The 22,615-nt window shown below is 53.4% G+C and overlaps 2 protein-coding genes across 10 annotated transcripts in view; one reads left to right on the top strand and one right to left on the bottom strand.

Annotated features, from left to right (window-relative positions):
* Positions 1-18,683, top strand: part of ABCC2 (ATP binding cassette subfamily C member 2) — a 54,468-nt gene extending 35,785 nt beyond the window's left edge. Inside the window, exons 22-32 of one of the 3 annotated variants that reach the window (XM_030571088.1) lie at positions 917-1,136; positions 1,442-1,596; positions 2,276-2,431; positions 2,676-2,875; positions 4,416-4,542; positions 5,064-5,165; positions 5,351-5,494; positions 10,609-10,767; positions 11,518-11,684; positions 15,762-15,956; positions 17,467-18,683. In XM_030571088.1, coding sequence (XP_030426948.1) covers positions 917-1,136; positions 1,442-1,596; positions 2,276-2,431; positions 2,676-2,875; positions 4,416-4,542; positions 5,064-5,165; positions 5,351-5,494; positions 10,609-10,767; positions 11,518-11,684; positions 15,762-15,956; positions 17,467-17,596 — 1,755 coding nt within the window. In that variant the 3' untranslated portion in view covers positions 17,597-18,683. Of the gene's footprint in view, positions 1-916; positions 1,137-1,441; positions 1,597-2,275; positions 2,432-2,675; positions 2,876-4,415; positions 4,543-5,063; positions 5,166-5,350; positions 5,495-10,608; positions 10,768-11,517; positions 11,685-15,761; positions 16,477-17,466 lie in introns of those variants that run through there. The other 2 variants (XM_030571087.1, XR_004001405.1) reach the window with 2 other exon arrangements.
* Positions 17,633-22,615, bottom strand: part of DNMBP (dynamin binding protein) — an 85,333-nt gene continuing 80,350 nt past the window's right edge. For 4 of the 7 annotated variants that reach the window (XM_030571090.1, XM_030571089.1, XM_030571093.1 and 1 more), the window contains 4 exons: positions 22,331-22,513; positions 22,050-22,248; positions 21,362-21,828; positions 17,634-20,878 (listed from right to left, as the gene is read on the bottom strand). In XM_030571090.1, coding sequence (XP_030426950.1) covers positions 20,693-20,878; positions 21,362-21,828; positions 22,050-22,248; positions 22,331-22,513 — 1,035 coding nt within the window. In that variant the 3' untranslated portion in view covers positions 17,634-20,692. Of the gene's footprint in view, positions 20,879-21,361; positions 21,829-22,049; positions 22,249-22,330; positions 22,514-22,615 lie in introns of all 7 variants that reach the window. The other 3 variants (XM_030571094.1, XM_030571095.1, XM_030571096.1) reach the window with 2 other exon arrangements.

The raw sequence follows: 22,615 nt of genomic DNA, 5'->3' as shown, positions 1-22,615 counted from the left end.
TGCTGTAGGGGGTTGAGTGCTGCTGTGTGGGGAGGGCATGGAGGACTGGTGGCTGGGCAGTGCTGTGGTGGGGCTGGGCAGTGCTGTAAGGGGGTTGAGTGCTGCTATATGGGGAGGGCATGGGGGACTGGGCAGTGCTGTGAGGGGGTTGAGTGCTGCTGTGTGGGGAGGGCATGGGGGACTGGTGGCTGGGCAGTGCTGTGGTGGGGCTGGGCAGTGCTGTAAGGGGGTTGAGTGCTGCTATATGGGGAGGGCATGGGGGACTGGGCAGTGCTGTGAGGGGGTTGAGTGCTGCTGTGTGGGGAGGGCATGGGGGACTGGTGGCTGGGCAGTGCTGTGGTGGGGCTGGGCAGTGCTGTAAGGGGGTTGAGTGCTGCTATATGGGGAGGGCATGGGGGACTGGGCAGTGCTGTGAGGGGGTTGAGTGCTGCTGTGTGGGGAGGGCATGGGGGACTGGTGGCTGGGCAGTGCTGTGGTGGGGCTGGGCAGTGCTGTAAGGGGGTTGAGTGCTGCTATATGGGGAGGGCATGGGGGACTGGGCAGTGCTGTGAGGGGGTTGAGTGCTGCTGTGTGGGGAGGGCATGGGGGACTGGTGGCTGGGCAGTGCTGTGGTGGGGCTGGGCAGTGCTGTGGGGGGTTGAGTGCTGCTGTGTGGGGAGGGCATGGGGGACTAGTGGCTGGGCAGTGCTGTGGTGGGGCTGGGCAGTGCTGTGGGGGGGTTGAGTGCTGCTGTGTGGGGAGGGCATGGGGGACTAGTGGCTGGGCAGTGCTGTGGTGGGGCTGGGCAGTGCTGTGGGGGGGTTGAGTGCTGCTGTGTGGGGAGGGCAGAGGTGTGGCCTGCAGGCGTAGCTGCGTCAGGGGTGCATGCGGTGGCTGGACTCCGTGGGACGCCGCAACAGGCTGTGCTGCTTTGCAGGTGAAGTTCTCCCTGTACCTGCGGTACCTGCATGCCGTGGGCTGGGGATTCTCTGCCTGGGTTTTCATCACCTACGTTGCACAATATGCCGCCTTCATGGGGTCCAACCTGTGGCTCAGTGACTGGACCGACGACTCGCTGCGGTACTGGAACCAGACCTACCCAACCTCTCAGCGGGACATGCGGATCGGGGTCTTCGGGGCGCTGGGCACAGTGCAGGGTAAGTTTGGAGACCTACCCAATTTAAATGGGATGTTATGAGCTGGGGGCACTTGGGCTGGAGAGCCCAGGGAAGGGTTGCTGAGGTCCCAGGCCTCTGCTTGAACTGGCAGTTTGCCAGGGCCCAAGATTTCCCCCAGTGCGCTGGATGGGGTTGCCAAGATTTTCTTGAGAGCTGGGAGCAGGCAGCTGGGGGCTGAGGCCTCCCTGGCAGCACAGCACCCGATGTCTCCTTTTGTGCCGGGGTGGGTGTCGGGCCCAGGGTCCTGTGAGCCTGACCCTAACTGGCACATGCATGCGTTCTAGCTGCCTTCCTGCTGGCCGGAGCCCTCCTGGCTACTCGAGGTGCCATCCGGGCCTCCCGCGTGCTGCACCAGCAGCTGCTCAGCAATATCCTGCGAGTGCCCATGAGCTTCTTCGACACGACTCCCACAGGTCGCATCGTCAACAGATTTGCCAAGGTGAGAGCTCGTGCGGGGGGGACCTTGTGCCCTGTTGGCCTGGCGGGACCAGGGCTGGGGGTGGGGGCAGAGAGAGGGACGTTCCTACGAGTGTTTCACAGGCACATTTCTGGCTGCAGCGCCAGTAGCTTTATCCTAGGAACCCTCACCCAGGGCAATTCCTGTGTTAGTGGAGACGTGACTCCTTCCCCAACAGCCCCACTGCATTGTCAGTAGCCTCACGTGCCAGCATTTGGTCAGGTCTCAGCAGCGTTTTGTGACGTGAACAAGGTGGGACCAAACTAGGAACCCGACTGGCCTTTAATCATGCAGAGCTAGAAAAGGAGTGGAGCCTAATGGTTAGAGCTGGGGGGCACAGAGAGCCAGGACTGCTGGGTTCTGTTCTCAGATCTGGGAGGACGTGGGGTCTAATGGTTAGAATATGGAGAGCTGGAAATCAAAACCCTGCGTTCATTTTCCCAGCTGTGCTATTGACTCACAACATGCCCCATGAGGCAAGACCCTTCCCCTCTGTGTCAGTCTCTCTGTCTGGACAGTAGGATCATGCTGAGCCCCACGGCTGGAAGGTAGTGGTATCAGAGCTTCCCAGGTCAGCATGTGCAGGGCTCTCTGGTCTCCTCCTGTCTCGCAGGGCCTGGTCTCACTGCCTGCATCTCCCCTCTTCTCCATCTGTTCCCAGGACATCTTTACCGTGGATGAGACCATCCCCATGTCCTTCCGTAGCTGGCTGACCTGCTTTCTGGGCATCATCAGCACCCTGCTTATGATCTGCCTGGCCACCCCCTACTTCGCCCTCATCATCATTCCCTTGAGCATCTTCTATTTCTTCCTGCTGGTGAGTGGTTCTGGCACTTTCGGAGTGCTTTCGCCACCACCTGCCTTTGCCTCGACGCAATGGGCAGGGCAGAGCTTGGCCTCTGTCCTTCCTTGGGCATTCCCAGAGCTGTGACAGCTGGGGCCGTCTGCCCAGCATGTGTCACTGCAGACACACCTAGCAGAACTGAGGTCTCTGCTACCTGCCATGGGTGGGAAGGTCCCGGGTGCACATTGCAGTAATAGAACTGTTTCTCTGGTCCCAGCGCTACTATGTCTCCACGTCCCGCCAGCTGAGACGTCTGGATTCCGTCACCAGGTCTCCCATCTATTCCCACTTTGGTGAGACAGTGTCAGGCCTGTCTGTGATCAGGGCCTATGGACACCAGGAGCGGTTTCTGCAGCACAACGACCGGATCGTGGACATGAACCAGAAAAGTGTTTATTCCTGGATTGTCTCGAATAGGTGAGATTACTCCACCCCCAGAGGGACAGGCCAACAGAACCTGCACTCATCATGTGGCGTGGCTGGGTACAACTAGCTACAGTAAAATCTGTGGATGTGATTTCGATGGCTGGGGGGTGGGGGGGAAGAGGGGGATTACTAGGAGCTGGGACTCCCCTGACCTTTGACTTATCTGAAGAGCCTCATTCCGCCTCTGGATGTTCTGGGTGGGTCTTGGCTGACTGCACCGGGTACTTGGGCAGAAATTGAAGTTTATTTAACAGGGTTTGAGGTAAAGATTCAAATCAAAGCAAGTCTAAAGATTTGGAAAAATAAGGTTACAAGTAAAAGAAAAACCTAACACTCAATCTATAGCCTAGACTTATTCACAAGTTACGTTTCTGTCTAATAAAGTATTTCTCACCCAAAGGTTGGTTCTTGCAGCACTTGGCCAGTCCAAAAAGCTGGGATCCACTCTTCATGAACTAGGCCAACAGAGTCTCTTCTCCTGTCATGGCTAACCACATGGGCCACTCCTCCTCTTTTACAGACATAGCCTATTGTCTGTTAGCCCATGGCCCCTCTTCCCACAACTCTCTTGGAGTTTGTTTGTCATTGTAAATCTCCAGCCTGCTTCTATTCCAGAGAGTAAACACACACCCACTGTCTCCATTGTTCTCATGTGGGTTGGTGGGATCTCAGACGCTTCCTCCTCAAGTGGTAGTTTTCACTCCCAGCAGATGTGGAACATGATATCCTACATTACATGGCTCTAAAAGTTCTGTGTGAGAAATAGGTGCCTGGGGGTAATATTTATGGTGAGGCCCTGGGAGGAGGATTATGATGGGCGTTCACTGCGCTGTTGGGTGCTATGAATGAATGGGGGTGACGCTGGGCACCTGCTGGGTGTTTGGCCAGGAATGGAGGATTGTGACGGACGTTCACTGCACAGTTGGCACCTGCTGGGTGTTTGGCCGGGAACGGAGGATTATGACAGGCGTTCACTGCGCAGTTGGGTGCTGTGAGTGGATGGGGTGGCGCTGGGCACCTGCTGGGTGTTTGGCCGGGAACAGAGGATTGTGACGGACGTTCACTGCGAGTTGGCACCTGCTGGGTGTTTGGCCAGGAATGGAGGATTATGACAGACGTTCACTGTGCAGTTGGGTGCTGTGAGTGGATGGGGTGGCGCTGGGCACCTGCTGGGTGTTTGGCTGGGAACAGAGGATTGTGACGGACGTTCACTGCGAGTGGGCACCTGCTGGGTGTTTGGCCGGGAACGGAGGATTATGATGGGCGTTCACTGCGCTGTTGGGTGCTGTGAGTGGATGGGGTGGCGCTGGGCACCTGCTGGGTGTTTGGCCGGGAACGGAGGATTATGACAGATGTTCACTGCGCTGTTGGGAGCTGTGAGTGGATGGGGTGGCGCTGGGCACCTGCTGGGTGTTTTGGGTGGCCAGGAATGTCGCTGACAGTGCTCACTGTAAGTGCCCCACCATGCGAGCGTAGATGCAGGCAGGCTTCTCTCTCCCACACCTCACTGCCAACACTCTCCCTGATGCAGGTGGCTGGCCGTCCGCCTGGAGTTTGTGGGCAACCTGGTGGTTTTCTCTGCGGCTCTCCTGGCCGTGATTACGAGGGACAATCTGGGGAGTGGCATCGTTGGGCTCTCCATCTCCTCAGCACTCAACGTGAGTCCAGTCACTCAGGGGAACGAGGCCTCCCTGCTCTGCGGGGGCCTGCTGACATCCAGGGGGCAGGGCTGCTCCAGGCAGCAGAGCCTCGGTGGCTGGTTCCTGCCTTCAGCTGGAAAGTGCTGCTGCACATTCGGTCATCAAAGGGGCTCTCCCCCTGGGGGCTGCCAGCTGGGAGGGGGACACTGGTGCAGGGTGCTGGGATGGATGGAGCCAAGAAAGAGATGTTCCCATAGTGAGGGGGGAGGCACATGCTGGTGCAGGAGAGGGGTACTCCCTCTGTGGGTCCTAGGCCAGGATGGGGCTGGGAAGGGGACTGTCCCATTGGGAGGTGAGGACAGGGCAGGGGCATTGCTGCTGGATGCGATGGGGTGGAGTGAGGTTTGGGGTGCTGCTGCTTGGTGTGTTACAGCAGGATGGGGTCAGGATGTGGAAGCTCCTGCTAGGGGCACTGGGCCCCAGGAAGGTGGGAGGGTTTGGGTGTTCCAGGATCAGGACCGCTGGACTCTGCTGTGCAGATAACCCAGACGCTGAACTGGCTGGTGCGGATGACATCGGAGCTGGAAACCAACATTGTGGCGGTTGAGCGAGTGCGCGAGTACACAGAGGTGGAGAATGAGGTGAGACCAGGCGATGGGAAGGTGACTGGGAGATAGAGCGGGACGTGGTGCAGAGAGCAATGAGACCTGGGCGCCTCTGCGTCTCTGCATATCTCACTTCATTTGCATGTTGCTACCCAGAGTGCTTTGCACCATAGTTCCCCAGTTATCAGACATCCTTTTAACACTCCTCCCCACATCCCCAGGCTCAGTGGGTGACAGCGCAGCGACCACCCCCCGGCTGGCCTACCAAAGGCGAGATCCAGATTACTGACTACCAGGTCCGGTACCGACCTGGGCTGGAGCTGGTTCTTCATGGGCTCACTTGTGACATTGGGAGCACTGAAAAGGTGAGGCGCCTCCCCGACAGACCCCTTTGGTTCTTTGCTGTCAGCTGCTGATGAGAGGTGGAAGGAGTGAGAAACCCCCATTGATTCAGATCAGAGCCAGAAGATATCAGTTTATTTTGGAGAGAGTCATAGAGTTTGAGGCCAGAAGGGACCACCAGATCATCTCGTCTGACCCTCTGTGTATCACAGGCCACCAGCCCCACTCAGCACTCGCCACGAAGCAGCAACCAAAACTAGACCAAACTATAACAGCTGTCAGGAGACTAGATTATGTGCTGCAGCAGAGGAGAGGAGACACTTAGTGGCACCAGTGCCTGAGGCTTCTGCAGTGGCAGGGATTTGAGTGAGATGTACCAAGGTCATCCTGGCAAGTGACTCACATGCTGCAGAGGAAGGTGAAAAACACCCAAGGTCACTGCCCATCTGACCAGTCCAAATTCCTTCCCAATTCCGCATATTGTGACCAGTTAGACACTTAGCATGGGAGCGAGAACCAGCCAGTCCAGCACCTGAAATAAAGAATGCTCGGTGCCACCTCAGAACCTTGTCCCCTCACATCCAGTGTCTCATCTCCAGCTATTGCCATCCCTGATGATTCAGAACAAGGAGACACCCCTTCCCACAGAACAAAGCCCACAGAATACATTGAGGGAAAGGAAATATCCCTTCCTGATCCTTGCAGGTGACTGAATGAAGCCCTGAAGCATGAGCTTTAGAAACATGAGACATAAATTGAAAGGGACCCCTAGGGCTTCCAAGCCCTTCTCCCCACCATAAGAACATAAGAATGGCCATAGTGCTTCAGACCAGTGGCCCATCTAGCCCAGTATTGTGTCTTCTGACAGTGGTCAGTGCCACATGCTTCAAAGGGATGACCAATTCTAGTCTTTTTAATCTCTCTTCATATGGAAGCTGTTCCATACCCTGATCATTTTTGTTACTGTTTTCTGAACCTTTTCCAATTCCAATATATATTTTTTGAGATGGCAGTGACCACATCTGTATGCAGTATTCAAGATGTGAACGTACCATGGATTTATATAGAGGCAATATGACATTAGCCATCCCTTTCCTAATTGGGATAGATAACTAGGTTTTTGACTGCTGCTGCTGCTGGACTCTCCACAGTGACTCCAAGATCTCTTTTTGGAGTAGTAACAGCTAACTTAGACCCCATCATGTTGTAAGTACGGTGGGGATTATGTTTTCCAATGTGCATTACTTTGCACTTATCCACATTTGTTGCTCAGTCACCCAGTTCTGTGAGATCCCTTTTTACTTCTTCACAACAACCATGACAAGCAACCCTGTCATACAATCACACTGCTAAATGTGCCCAGCTCTTTCTCAAAACTAATTCAGTCGTTTGCCCCCATAACTCCTGTTTGAAGTTTATTCCAGTGCCTCACTCCTCTGCAGGACAGAAACCTTCTAATTTCCAGCCTGAATAAGCTAAAAAAACCCAAGCTCTTTCAGTCTGTTCTCATAAAATAGTCCCGCTGTTCCCTGGATCATCCCTGCAGCTCTTCTCTGTACCGGTTCCTGTTTGAATTCGTCTTTCTTGAACATGGGTGGCCACAACTTTACCTGCTATTCCAAAGATCTTTCCAGTGCAGCATACAGTGGCATTAACACCTCTCTCTCTCTCTCTCTCCCCCCACTGGAAACGCGTTGCCTGATACATCCTAGGATCACTTTGCCTTTTTTGCAGCCACATCACATTGGTAGCATGTCATCCTGTGATCAACCCACACACCCAGGTCTCTCTCCTCCTCTGTCGCTTCCCAATGATGAGCCCCTCAATTTATAGCAGAAAATCTTACTATTAGACCCTAAGTACATGAGCTTATGCTTTTGTATGATTTAATTTCATCCCATATCTGTCACTCCTGTCTTCAAGGACACTTCTCCTATTTGTGCCAAGGTTAGAAATATTAATAAAAATACAGAATAAGATTGGTTCCTTGAAGAACTCCACTAGTGACCTCCCTCAGGTCTGATAGTTCACCTTTCAGCACAACGCGTTGCCTTCTTCCCTTTAGCCAGTTCTTTATCCACCTTGCAATTCCTGTATTAATCCCCATCTTATCTAATTAGTAATATCCCATATTGTACTGTGACGGGATCCCCGGGGTACAACCTGGATCTGGGGTACCGCTGTACTCTCCAGCTTGGGCTGTCTCACCAATGCTTTGCTAGGGACAAGCGGCAAACCCCTCCAGGCATTGTTATCACTCAGCACAACAGCATGTGGAGCCCCACACCAAGCTAGATTGCATGAAGGCTGCCTGAGCCACTCACAAATCACACAGAGAAAGGCACCAGTCAGTTCCCCTCAGCTCCCCAGCCTGGCACTCCAGAGCTGTTCTGTCCTGACTGGTCAGAAGCTTGACCAGTGTAAGGTTATTACCCAGTCTGCCCCTCCCTCAGTGTGGAGAGACATACACAAACCTTTGTAAACTTAACTGAGATTTCCCCAGCACTTCAACCAAAACACACTGTTTTAGGTAAAATATAAAACAGATTTATTAACAATAGAAAGATAGATTTTAAGTGATTATAAGTGGTAGGCATAAAAGGTCAAACATGGTTACCAAAGAAAATAAAAGTAGGCGCACAGTCTAAATCTGAAACATTATTCGACTGGGCAGTATTTGGATTAAGCAGTTTTCTCACCCCACTGGATATTACAATTCATAATACACAGGCTGCCCCTTTCAAGCCTGGGACCAGTCTCCTCAGCTGAAGTTTGTGTCTTCGCAGCATTCTTGTTGCTTCCAGTGTAGGTGGGGGAGGCAAAAACATGATGCCATTGTCCCCTATTTTATATCCTTCGTCTATGTGCTTGGAAGACACTATCCCAGGCATGTCTTGGTAGGCTTTGCTGATGCAGAGCTAAGCAATCCCAGGTGTAGTCTTGTGCAACTGAGTCATAGAGATGTAAATCCTTTGATTACAACACCCCTGCTGATTAATGGTTGTTTAACACCCTCCTGGGTGGGGCTCACCATCCTTGTAAAAGAGACTCTCAGACTTACAACATATTTCACTAGCAACCATCCAGCAAAATCTCATAACGTCATACATATCAATGATATACACATCATAACAGAACAGTGTATTCCAGCAGATCATGACTGTTCATCTGCTATTTTACAGGGCATGGTTTCTATGAAATATAATTATACGACAAGGGTGGATATGGGGGTTCCAGGATGCTGCTTTGAGGTACAAAATGCCACAGGTACCGTGTTGAATGTTATACTGAAGTCCAAATGTATTGGATCCACTGGATTTCCTTTATCTAAAAATCAGTCATTTATCAAACAAGGAAAGCAGGTTACTCTGGCATAATTTACTTCTGGTAAACTCATATTGCATTTCATCCCCTTTTTTATTTTTCTCCATGAATTTAATTATTCTTTCCTTCACAATTTGTTCCAAAGTCTTGCATATAAGTGTGGTCAGACTTACAGGTCTGTAATTGCCTGTATCACTTATCTAAACTCTAAAGTTTTATTCATACAAAGACAGAAATAAAGATGAGAGTTAAAATTGGTTAAAAGAATCAAATACATACAGTAATTACAAAGTTCTTGGTCCAGGCTTGTAGCAGTGATGGAATAAACTGCTGGCTTAAGTCAAGTCTCTGGAGTACATCCACAGCTGGGCTGGGTCATTCAGACCTTTGTTCAGAGCTTCAGTTTGTAGCAAAGTTCTTCCAGAGATAAGCAGCAGGATTGAAGACAAAAATGGAGGTGTTTCCAGGGCCTTTTATAGCTTTTGCCATGTGGCGGGCATCCCGTTGTTCTTACTATGGAAAATTACAGCAACAAGATGGCGTTTGGCGTCACATACACAAGTCCTATGTCCATGCATTTTGCCTAGTCACAGCACGACATTCCATTAAGTCTCCCATGAGTCATTGTGAGTTAAGTGTCCTTTGATGGGTCACTCATTGAATAGTCTCTCCAAGATGTGCTGGGTGCTACCTTGTGGGTGTCACACCAGGCGCAAACATTTGAACTCCAGGTATAGAGCCAATACGTATCACTTCAAATACAAACATGACACTTGCATACAGAGAGCATAATTGTAACCAGCCAGTCAGAACCTTCCCATAGACACCTCACTCACCACCTTTGTACAAGATTTGCTGCAACTATATAATAGTGGTTGCAATAATGATCTAAAGGGTCATATTTTAATCAGATAACATCACAGCTACCCCACCACCTTTACCTTTATGCCTGGTGGGGTAGCTGTGATGTTATCCCTCCTAAAGAGCACATAGAATCACAGAGATGTAGGACTGGAAGCGACCGCGATTGGCTGGATTCATTAACGGTAACATCTACCTGACCATTACTCCACTTGTATTTGTACTGTCTTTTGCCCTGTGCTCCATCTGCTCACCTTGTGGTGTTTGGCTGGTCCTTACTATAGCTTTGCTTGGCTGGTTTTTCTGCCCTGAGTACGGACGCCTGGCTTTCATGAGTCTCTCCCAACTGTCTCCCCTCATTTTCTAGTTGAACTAGCAAGGCCTGCTTCCAAGTCCAGCGTGGCAGCTGGCAGTGCTCTGTTTGTCAGTCTCATCCCGTCTGCCTGGCCAAACTCAGGGAACTGAACCCACCATATACTGGAGTCAACAGAGCTTCCCCTACACACCAAGAAGGTTCTTTGCAAGGCAACCTCCGGCCGGAAGGGGTGTTGTCCTGGCTTTGCACTCACTGAGAATGTGAGAGCAGGGAAGCTGGGTAGCAGTGCTGGGAGCTACCAGAACTCAGCCCGTGAGGAGCAGGGAGGCACAGCGAGGTGGGAATGGGAGGGGGCAGCAGCACCCGGGGATAGATTCCAGGAAAGCGGCTCCTGGGGAATGAAGCAATGAACGAGTGAGGGCTACGGCAGGGAGTCAGCGTGTGAGGGCTGGGCACCCACTGCTATACGGACACTGAGCAGAGGAGCCAGCCAGAGAAGAGCCACAGACCTAACCAGGGGGCCAGTGAGAGGGAGAGACAGAAAACCAGCCCAGTGTGGCTAAAACGAGGGGGACCCCCCCCCCCAAGGCCTTCTCAGCGCCAGCAGTCTAACTGCCCAGAGTGCTGTCTCCACAGGTCGGGGTTGTGGGCAGGACGGGGGCTGGGAAATCCTCTCTCACCAATTGCCTCTTCCGGATCCTGGAGGCTGCAGGAGGGAAGATCGTGATTGATGGGGTGGACATATCGACCATTGGCCTTCATGACCTACGCCAGAGCCTCACCATCATCCCCCAGGTGAGCGCTGCATGGGCAGAGGCAGGTGCCTGGTCTCTGGCAGCAGGTGGCCAGGTATTTTGCCATAGGGCACACGTGTGGGCTGGGCACTGTGCCCCTCTATCGCCAGTTCCATGCCCTGGGTGTCTCTTTCATTAACTTATCCCAACCTGCCACCATGTGGCAGCCAAAGCCTAGTGTGGCACTGTGAGCAGGAGGGGCTAAGCCAGAGCCCCCAGGTGTGGAAGGAGGGGAGATGACAGCAGCTGCAGCAGAAGACACAGCCCATCCTGGGCACCACCTGAGCTCTGGAAGCAAAAGCTCAGATGTCCCCCACTTCTCCCTGCCATGGGCACTGTGGGAAATGGTACCCACTGTGGTTCAGCCCAGGCCCAGGATCAGCCTGCTGGTCTCTTGCTGGGAGCCTGGGCTCAGCCACTAACCTTCACCCAGCATGCGGAGACCCACTTGCTGGCGCATTTGCTGCTCCGCCAGGCTGCTGATCTACCATCAGCCTGTGGCTGTCGGAGCTGCAGCATGGCCAAGCACTTGGTGAAGCAGCCATGGTAGGAGCCTAACCCTGCCCTGCCAGCCAATGCATTGCCCAGCCCTGGTCAGCCAGTTTGTGCAGCTGGACAAACAGCTCAGAGCTGGCTCTAGCCAAACAGAGCAGACTCAGATGCAGCGGGTGGCCCCCTTCTGTCTAACTAACGGGCTTACAAGCACCTCATGGCTCTGGCGCTGGCAGAGACCCCCATGCTGTCCTTGCAGGATCCGGTATTGTTCTCCGGGACATTACGAATGAATCTGGACCCATTTGACCAGCACTCAGATGAGGAGATTTGGAAAGCCCTGGAGCTGGCCCACCTGAAGACATACGTGCTGGACCTACCTGAAAGACTGTCCCACCAAGTGAGCGAAGCAGGGGAGAACTTGAGGTAGGTGGGTAACTTGGGTCTCATCACCACCTGCCCAGGCCAGAGACACAGCCCGCGTCCGTCCCAGGGAGAGCAGAGCACAGCCTGTGTGTGCCCGCCACCTTCCAAGAGCCCAGCCTAGCCAGCAGGGCTAAGCCCTGTAGGAATGCATGGCCCTCTGTGAGCGTGGGAGAGGGGCAAGGCCGGGGGAAGAGTTGGGGGGGGCAGCAAAGCCAGGGAAAAAGGGGAGCAAGGCACTGGGGGGGGGGAGTGGTAAGACCAGGGGGAAGGGTGGGGGGGGGGCAGTAAGGCCAGGGTAAAGGGGGAGCAAGGCACAGGGGGAAGGGTGTGTTTTTGTGTGTGGGGGGGAGGCACAGGGGGAAGGGTGTGTTTTTGTGGGGGGGGGAAGGCACAGGGGGAAGGGTGTGTTTTTGTGTGGGTGGGGAGGAAGGCACGGGGGAAGGGTGTGTTTTTTGTGTGGATAGGGGGCAGGCACGGGAGAAGGGTGGGAGGGCAGCAAGGCCAGGGGGGGGGGATGGTGCATTTTTTGCAGGGGCAAGGCACAGGGAGAAGGGTGGGTGTTTGTGTGGGGGGGGGGGCAAGGCCTAGGGGAGGTATATGTGGGGGCAGCAAGACCGGGAGAATGGTGCAGATTGGGGGGGGTCTTCAAGGCGCATGTGGGTGAAACCTAGTCATCATGGGGTGAGAGGCAAAGTGTCATCGTGGATCAAAAACAAGCCAAGAAACAGAAAGCAAAGAATACGCTTAAATGGTCAATTTTCATTCTGGCTAAAGATGGCCGTGGGCCGCACGTGGGCCCGTGTTGTACAATACATTTATTATTGGTTTGGAAAGAGGCTGAGCAGGGAGGCGAGATTTTGTAGCTAACACAAAGCTACATCGGGGAGTCAAATCCAGAAATGACTGTGAGGAACTTCAGAGGAACCTGATCAAGCTAGAGGAATGGGCACCATGGTGGAAGATGAAATTCACTGTTGATAAATGCATGTAGTGCACACTGGAGGGAGGGGAAAAACTGAACAACTCGCACCATGTGGGGCTGTAAATTAACTGTATTAGTGACACTTGTACCTCACTGTAGCCAGCTCAATGGCAAGCTCATCTCAAAGGGCAGCTGTGGGCCAAAAAAGCTACAAAATCGTTCAGTGTCAAGCTAGAAGGGCGTAACGAGTGGGATCTGTTCTAGGTCCAGTTCTGTTCAGTATCTTCAATGATTTGGAGACTAGCAGAGAGCATGTACACTTACAAAGTCTGTGAACAATACCACGCTGGGAGGGGTTGCAAGCACTTTGTGGGCAGGATTAGAATTCAGAATGATCTGGACAAACTGGAGAAAGTAACAAGTAAACAGGATGAAATTCAATAAGGACAAATGCAAAGCACTATATGTTGGAAGGAACAATCAAATGTATAAATACAAAATAGGAACTGACTGCCTAGGTAGGAGTGCTGCAGAAAAGGCTCTAGGGGTCACAGTGAATCACAAACTAAATAGTGGATCACAAACACAGTGACTCAACAGTGTAATACTGTGCAAAAAAAAGCAAACTTCATTCTAAGCTGTCATAGGAGTGTTGTGAGCAAGCCGTGAGAAGTAATTCTTCCACGCTGTTCTGCACTTATGAGGCCTCAACTGGATTTATTGTGTCCAGATCTGGCACCACACTTAGACTCATAGACTCTAGGACTGGAAGGGAGCTCGAGAGGTCATCGAGTCCAGTCCCCTGCCCTCATGGCAGGACCAAATACTGTCTAGACCATCCCTGATAGACATTTATCTAACCTACTCTTAAATATCTCCAGCGATGGAGATTCCACAACTTCCCTAGGCAATCTATTCCAGTGTTTAACTACCCTGACAGTTAGGAACTTTTTCCTAATGTCCAACCTAAATCTCCCTTGCTGCAGTTTAAGCCCATTGCTTCTTGTTCTATCATTGGAGGCTAAGGTGAACAAGTTCTCTCCCTCCTCCTGATGACACCCTTTTAGATACCTGAAAACTGCTATCAAGTCCCCTCTCAGTCTTCTCTTTTCCAAACTAAACAAACCCAATTCCTTCAGCCTTCCTTCATAGGTCATGTTCTCAAGACCTTTAATCATTCTTGTTGCTCTTCTCTGGACCCTCTCCAATTTCTCCACATCTTTCTTGAAATGCGGTGTCCAGAACTGGACACAATACTCCAGTTGATGCCTAACCAGCGCAGAGTAAAGCGGAAGAATGACTTCTCGTGTCTTGTTTACAACACACCTGTTAATGCATCCCAGAATCACATTTGCTTTTTTTGCAACTGTATCACACTGTTGACTCATATTAAGCTTGTGGTCTACTATGACCCCTAGATCTCTTTCTGCCATACTCCTTCCTAGACAGTCTCTTCCCATTCTGTATGTGTGAAACTGATTGTTCCTTCCTAAGTGGAGCACTTTGCATTTATCTTTATTGAACTTCATCCTGTTTACCTCAGACCATTTCTCCAACTTGTCTTACTTCAGGTAAGAAAGTCCAAATGAGAGCAACAAAAGTTATGAAGGGTCTAGAAAATGTGATCTATGAGGAAAAATTTAAAAAAAATAAGGGGAGGGGTTGTTTAATTTGGAGAAGAGAAGTCTAAGGAGGGACATGATAAGTCTTATAAAGCAGAGGAGGGGAGCAGTCTCTTTAGCCACTGAGGCCAGGACAAGCAGCAGTGGGCTTCAACTGCAGCGAAGGAAATTTAAGTTGGTCAGTGGGGAAAAAACTTCCTGACCGTAAGAGTAGTTAAATACTGGGACAAATGACTTAGGGAGCTTGTGGAATCACTGTCATTGGAGGGTTTTTTTGTTTTGGTTAAGACCAGATTAAACAGGTCTCAGGAATGGTCTAGATCAGTGGTTTTCAGCCTGTGATCTGTGGACCCCTGGGGGGGGGGAGGGGGATCTGTGGACTATGTCAAGGGATCTGCAAAAGACTCATTCTGTAACCTGACTGACTGACCAGAATTCACCTATGTGTACAGATAATAGATTTCCAAAGGGATCCACGCTGCCATCCGAAATTTCTTAAGGGTCCACAAATGTAAAATGGTTGATCTCCACTTGTCTAGCTAAGCCGTAGGCCTGCCTCACTGCAGGGGACTGGCCTAGCTGCTCCGTCCTGTTTGGCTACGATTCTGTGTGAGGTTGCATAAGGAATGGCATGGTGAATAATATCGCATACGCTTCCTAAATTAATGGTGCGGTCGCGTTTGAATAGCGCATGCAGGATTGGTCACTGCATCTCACCCAGCGTAGGGCTGACTTACGTGTGGGTGTGTTCAGAGACAAGCAATGAGTGAGCAAGGGCCTGGAAAAATGTTCACAGGACGAGTGAGTGACAGGCTTGGCATTGTGTCCTTTTGATGGAAAACAGCTAAGGGAGGGGCACACATAAGAATGGCCATATTGGGCTAAAACTGTATAAAAAAAAATGGCCGAGAGGATAAATGAGGAATGTCTGTGGTCCCTGTCTTCTAAAACAAGACAACGGAGACAGTCAAGCCCCCCAACCCCCGGCTTCCCTCCCCCATGTGTAATTAGCTTGTAGAATGCCTTGCCACAGGAAGTTGTTGAAGCCAATAAATTCACACACTTCTGAAAGGAACAGGACATGTATATGGCTAGTAAGATGATCCAGCATTAGAGTGGTTAATGCTAAGAAAAATTTTGATACAGGACGAAGCTGAATTCTTCAAGGCATAAGCTGATCTCTTACTAAGCAAGGTCCAGCTGGGACGTGATAGGGGGGTGGGGATGGGGGTGGAGGGGGTCAGAAGTCCCAGCGTCTGCTGACAGCAGCATTATTATACCTTCCTCTGCAGCATCTGGTGCTGCCATTGTCGGCGACAGGTGCTGGACTAGACAGCCTTGTGTCTGAGCCCGGCTGCCATATGCCCTGTGGCCTAACCTGGCTCAGGGCTTGGTTGATGAGGCAGGAGAGGCAGGGTGTGATGCTGCCGCTGGGCTCCTCCAGGTCACTTGCTTGCCCTCAGTAGCAGCGGTAGCACTGGGCATGTTCTCAAGCTGACCCGCATCAGTGCTGGTGTTTTCTCCCCACCCCAGCGTTGGGCAGCGGCAGCTGCTGTGCCTGGCCCGAGCCCTGCTCCGCAAATCCAAGATCCTCATACTGGATGAGGCAACAGCAGCTGTGGATCTGGAAACAGATCATTTAATCCAGACAACAATCCGGAGTGAATTTGCCAACTGCACTGTCCTCACCATCGCCCACCGGCTGCACACCATCATGGACAGCAACAGGTGTGTGTCTGTGCATGCACACTCGTCCATGCTCACGCCCCTGCACTACCAGGAGCAGTTGCTGTACACACCATTCCACACTGCAATGGGGCGGGGGAGGCACTCTACAGACCATCATGGCCGGCTGGGAAGGGGTGCTGTAGATGCAATGGGTGTGTGTGTGTGTGTGTGTGTGTACGTGCGTGCGCACATGGGTGCTATACACACCATCATTGCTAGCCATGGCATTTGGGGGGGGGGGGGACTGTATACACCATAGTGGTCACCCAGCAGTTGCTGCACACATTGTTGCACACAGCACTCGGTGTGGGGTGGGGAAGCGAGTTCTTTACATACTATCATGGCTAGCCAGGCAGCGGGGAATGGGTGGGGGCACTTAGCCACCATCCTGAACACCTCCCCCCCGCCCAAAGCAGCTACTGTCCACACCATTCTGCACAGCAATGCGAGGTGGGTGCAGGCAGGGTCTATACACACCCTCATGGCCAATCCGGGGGGAAGAGGGGGCTGCCATACACACTATCGCAGACAGCAATGGGTGTGTGTGTGTGTGTGTATATATACATACATACATGGGCACAATATACACCATCACAGACAGCAATATGTGTGTGTGTGTGTGTATGTATACACACACACACATGGGAACGATACACACCATCATGGCTAGGCTGGGGGGAGGTGCTGTACACACCATCCTGGACACCCCCCCACCCCAGGAGCAGTTGCTATACACATCATTGTGTACTTGGGGGGGAGGGTGTTGCAGGCAGGTTTGCACTATTGTGGCTGGGGTGTGTGTGGGGGAGCAGGGGCACTGTACACACCACCAGGGCCACCAACACATTGAGGGAGGCGTGCAAGGGGCCAGGCTCCAGGTGGAAGCTCCAGGGGCTACACACACAAACGAGTGGGGGAGGGTGACAGATTGACCCCACCGCCAGAGGTGGTGTGGATGGGTTCTGGGCACCTTCGTGGCCTGCACCAAGTGGGTGTGCAGATGTGGCCTAGCCCACCATCTTGGACAGGTCATAGAGACCCTGATCTCTGTGCAGCTCCAGACTTTGTCCCATTCACTCAGCCATTGGGCCAGTAAAAGAGATGCCTTTGCCCCCGTCTTTCAGGTAGTAGAGGCATTATTTCTGTCGTCTTGGACAGATGCAGGCAGGCCCAGGCCCCTGCCCAGAGGAGTGATTTACTGTCCTGCCTGGAGTGGGGAAGGAGCTGTAGATAACCTCGGACTGGGAAGGGTATGTACTCGGCAAAGCTGCATGACAGCAGCGCTGGTCCTGTGGCGCCCAATGTTCTCATAGAATCATAGAAGATCAGGGTTGGAAGGGACCTCAGGAGGTATCTAGTCCAACCCCCTGCTCAAAGCAGGACCAATCCCCAGACAGATTTTTATCCCCGTTCCCTAAATGGCCCCCTCAAGACTTGAATTCATACCACTGGGTTTAGCAGGCCAGTGCTCAAACCACTGAGCTGTCCCTCCCCCTCTCTGTGCTTGCAGGGTGATGGTGCTGCAGGCGGGGCGCATCGTGGAGTATGACAGCCCAGAGCGGCTGCTCCAGCAGCAAGGCCTTTTCTCTACAATGGCTAAGGACGCTGGTATCGCGAGTGCTCAAGCCACGGTGCTGTAGGAGAGCTGGAGCTGACAGGATGAGCACCCTGCCCAACATTGGAGCAGAACCTAGGGCAGGGTCCACCACAAACTGGGACAGACAAACAGTGTAGTGCCAGAACCTGTTTTCTATTGCCTCAGTGCGCCTGGCAGCTCCAAGCAGCAGGACCTGCCCAGGACTTCACTCCTCTTCACCTGGGACTAAAGGAGAGAGTTAAACCGCTGTGCTCTGAGTCCCTTGAAGAGGGGGCTTCAGGGCTGGGCTAGACAAGGCTAGGACTTACCTCACAGCAGGCAGCAGCTCTGGGCCTGCTGCTGCCATACCCAGGGGACAAATCCCGCTACGTGGGGGTAGCTTCAATGCAGACGTGCCCAGGCCAGGTCCCATGTGCACGTGGGCAGCAGCTCTAACGACACCCAGGGTGGCTTTGCCCTGACACGCAGTCTGGGACTAGCTCGGCTGAATGTGGGGGTATTTTTACAGTCACTTTATTGATTGGTCCTTATTTTCAAGGCACTCAGTGGCATAGGCCCAGGACACTGAAAGGTTAACTAAAGCTCCAGCTTGAAGACCATGTTTGACAGTACTGCTCCTCTAGCAGAATGGAGCTCTTGAGCACAAGGGCAAAGCTGGACAGGAGACAGCTGCCTCAGTGGCCAGTCCAGGGCTCGAACCATCTGGCCCATCACAGAGCTCCCCCATTCTGCTCCAAGTGCCAGGCAGCCTTCCTCTGCAGAAACAGTGCGTCAGGACAATGTAAAAAGACGAATGCCCTTGGGAGAGGTTGAGAGCACAAGCGAACCCCACATGACACGTTAGACCCACTGCTTTAATGCAGACACCTCACTGATGAGGGCAGTATAACATCTACATAGAACAGAATTTCCTGATACTAATGACTGGATGCACAGGCAAAATTTGGCTCCTCCTCCGTGTAAGATGACTGCAGCCCTGGGCTGTCCTCACCCCCCACTGCAAGACTTGGAGTCAGTGTCAGTCTCTGGGCTTTGCTCCAAGCCCAGCCAAACAACTTGACATTCCCCTGGTCCCTGCTGGTGCTCACAGTGTGGTGTTGCAATTGTCTCTCGATAAAGGGTATTAAACACTTCCCTTGTTTGTGATTTTATTGTGTGGGAGGCGAGGGGGGAGTTGCTGAGAACTGGGCCTAGTCCAGCAGCAAGGGCGGAGGACACAGGAGGCACAGAGTTTGCTGCTCTGCAGGGCTCCATCGTGCGTTGCAAGCTGAAGCAGAAACCTGGCTCCAGTGTGATGCTGGGGCCCATAGCCTGGAACAGCTATCTGGGTCGTCCTCGCACCCCCTATCGCCTCTGCACAGGGGCTGGGCCATCTGGCTACACACCAGTTGCCAGATTCTTGCTATATAAAGTGCTGTACTCCAGCAGCTTCTGGGCACAGGTCCCAAACTGTGTGTTAGTCTCTTGGTTTCTCAGCAAGCTGCAGGGCGGCTGCTGCTCCAATTTGTCACTGCAGCCCGGGTGCAGCAGGAGGAGCACATGCTTACAGCGTTGCCAGCTGCATGTCCCTGACCAGAAACATGGCACTTGACGCAAACAAGCCTGAGCAACACCAAGGGAGACATTTTAATTAGGGGAGACACACACATTGCCGTCAGAGCACAGAATGGGGAGATGTCCCTTGGGTCAGGAACAGCAGCCCCCAAATACACCCCCTCCAATAGTGCTAACCCACTCCGGGGGCGCATGGCCAGAGCCTAGCAGGCAGTGTGGTATGTTGATGCCTTTATCCTACACTCTTGCCAAAGGATCTGGCTGATTCTCACTAGCCCCTCAGTGCACTGGGACATGTGTCAGAACAAAGGGACGGACCCCCCAAGTTCTAGGGGTGGGCCAGGGTGAGGAGGGGAAATGGCTCGAGTGACAGGGAGGTGAGGCTGCTGTCTTCCCTTTGGCTCAGCTGAACGACTGGAGGCAGGGCTCTCTGTGGGCAGCTGCTGCCTGCTGGGCACTATGGGAAGGAGTATCATGTATCTCCCACAGCAGCACTGTGCTGCTAGTCCTGAAACAAGGGCCTGGGAGAGCCCAAACCCAGGGTATGTCTCCACTGCAGGGAGGAGGTGTGAATTCTCAGCCCAGGCAGAGCCCATGTGCATGCTAAACGCAGCAGAATGGCTGCTGCAGCACAGGCTAGCAGCCCAAGGTAGAGTCCAGCAGGCCGGGGGGGCTTGGACGCGGGAAGTTAGCCCTGGCCATTGCCCATGCTTCAGCTGAGCATGTGAGCCTGTCTGTGCTGGGCATTCCAGTGCCTGCTGCAGCACGGACATACCCTAGACCAGCAGCTCCCCCAAGGAAGGCAGGCGGTTCTGGGGAGATGGGTCTCCCCGGCTATGGAATCAAACGGCTCATAACCAGTGACAGTGGGTCCTCTACATGGAGCGGGGGAAGGGCAGAATCTCACCCTGAGCAGGTACCAGGTTCTGCACTCCAGCCCCAACTTCCCAGCTCCAGCTTGACCCCTGCCCGGTGAGGGAGCCTGGCCCTTGCTCCCAATGCTCCTGTTCACTGCTGAGGAGCCGTGGGGCTCATGCTCTCAACAGCCCTGGTTGCTTTCAATGGTACTTGGCCAAAGAGGGAATCTGCATTAAACCAGAAGCGCTGAAGGAAAGAAAATGCTGCACACAGGCAGGAAGCAGAGCTTTGGCCTGAGCGAGGAGGCCACTTCCTTCAGGGACTTGGCTTTGCTCTGTGTCCAGTGAGGCCCAGCCAGCTCCTAGCAGCTAGATCGAAGGGGAAGCTACTTGCCATACTAGGAGGAAGAGACAGGACAGGAGGCAACATTAACTCCTGCTGCACAGGTTTCCCTGTAACCTCACTGCCCCTGGCCAAGCCACGGTCACCACACCAACTGCCGGCAGCCTGGGCAGGGTCGAGCCCCTGCAGGGCTTGGACCGTCCAGCACCACTGACAATACTGCATGCCTTCCAGTGGCTAGAGGGTTGGCTTTTCACACAGAAGTGAGCAATACAGGTTGCCTCAGCCCAGCAGGGGTCACAGACCCTTCCCCCACAAGTCTCTGACATGGTCCAGCTGGGATTAAGGCACCAGAACGTGGTCTCTCTGTGGGGATGGTACAGACTCACGTATATTCTGTCTTCCGGATGTAACTGGACGGCACGTAGCCCTGCCTCCCATGCACCTCAGCTAACCACCACTCGTGATTGCCCGTGATATCTTCAAACTGTAAGATCCTGAGTCTCTGATTGGCTGATACACTCAGCTCATTTGGACTTCGGCCTTTAAAGGTGTAGACAGCATAATAGACCTAGAGGGACAGGGGGGAGAAAGTGGGTCAGAGCCAGGCCGGGCCTGAGGAACAACAGACCAGGATCAATACTATCATGTAGCTCTTTGTGTAGTGTGAGAATTACTCAGACACACTCTGAGAGGGAAACTGAGGCACAGCAAGGGGAAAGGACTATCTCCCAGGGTCATCAGGGCATAAGAACAACCTCAGAACAGCTGTTCAGTGGCAGGCAGGAGGTGCAGGAAAGGAGAGGGAGAAGCCGGGCTAGGGCATTCTCAGGGGACGGAAAAGGCAGGACAGGGGTGAGGGGTTCGAGGAAGGCGTGAAGTGGGGCGGGGCCTTAGGGGAGTGGGGGTTGAGCACCCCCTGGACTGATCAACCAGATCTGCCTCACACATACCAGCACCGCTTCCCTAGTGAAGGGAGGGTTTAGCCTCTGCCCAGTGAAGGGTGTGACTTGCAGCACCTCCCCCATAGAGCAAGGACAGCAGGGGGGCTTACCTGGTTGCCCTCAGACTCGCTGCTCTCCAGCCCCGAGTCTCTGTCCTCCAGCGAAGGTGCCGGCCTGAGGTATGCTTTGCCAGGGTGCCCACTGCGGGTGCTGGAGCTGCTGTTCAGCTCAGGACGACCGTAGTGTCGGTGAGCTGGTGTCATACTGGGCTGCTGGTTGGATTCCATGGGAACCGTTCTATCAGAAGAGCCAGCCTGGGGCTGGGAGGCAGCATCTGTCTCGGAGCGGGACCTCAGGGAGTGGTATGGATCCCCTGGAGAGGCACAGTCCTGCAAAGGTTTCTGGGTGAAGGTGACGGTCATGCCACTCGGGTTGAAGGTCAGGGTGTTGCTGCCGTGCGGTGAGGAGCTACTGTGTTCGGACTCATTGGAGGAGTGGCTGCCCACCGAGATGTCTGAGTGGCTGCGGCGTGGGTTATAGGGCTTCAGGAAGGAGCTGTACACAAAGCCTTTGGTTACTGCGGAGAAGGGAGCGGAGTCAGGGTCAGAGACGAAAAGGCTCCCATGGAGAGGAGAGTGGGTCAAAGGGGAGAGGATGATAAACCAGAGAGGAGACCACAAGAGACAGGCCAGAGTGGCTGCCTGTCCCCGGAGGGTTACAGTAAGTTGTTCATGGATCCTGGCCGATGGCAGAATCAGGGAAGACCCTGTGCTGCTGGAGGCACAGAACCCCACCTACCTCCATTGTCAATGAGCCAGCGGTTCTGGCTGCCCATGGGGTCCTTCTTCTTGAGGACGCCCACAAGATCACCCTCCAGCAGCGAGACATCCAGGTCCTGGGCTGCATTGAAATTGCGCTCTGCCTGGAAGAGTTTCTCCGGGGGATACCTGGCCAGGAGGGCAGCTCGGAGTTCATCCGACTGAAGCATGTAGCTGGGCTGGAGGGGAACAAGACACCCATGAGAAGGCCCCCTTGGGCTCCCCAGACCAAGCCCCTGAAACAAGGCAGAAGGGACTCACTGGGCCCAGGAGTGGCTGCCACCTGGCAGACTGGCGCTCCACGCTCCTCCTGTCAAGGGGTCTCTTGGCAGCCGTGTGGGACTCCGGGAAGAAGGTAAAGGCCTGGAGCTGCTGGAGAACTTGGCTGTGTTCCTCTTGGAAGATGGAGATGAGGTTCCCCTCCCTGCCAGCCACTCGCAGCAGCTGGAACAGGAGCAGAGGGCAGGATGCGGCCATCAGCAGAGCTCTGCTAACCCAGAGACCCGGCAGCCAAAGGGGAGCTCAGCGGAAGATGAGCCAGATGCT

The sequence above is a fragment of the Gopherus evgoodei genome, chromosome 7, assembly GCF_007399415.2.
Source record: "Gopherus evgoodei ecotype Sinaloan lineage chromosome 7, rGopEvg1_v1.p, whole genome shotgun sequence".
NCBI classification, from domain to species: Eukaryota; Metazoa; Chordata; order Testudines; family Testudinidae; genus Gopherus; species Gopherus evgoodei.
Note: the sequence above shows the minus strand (reverse complement) of the source record. Positions and strands in the feature narration are given on the sequence as shown.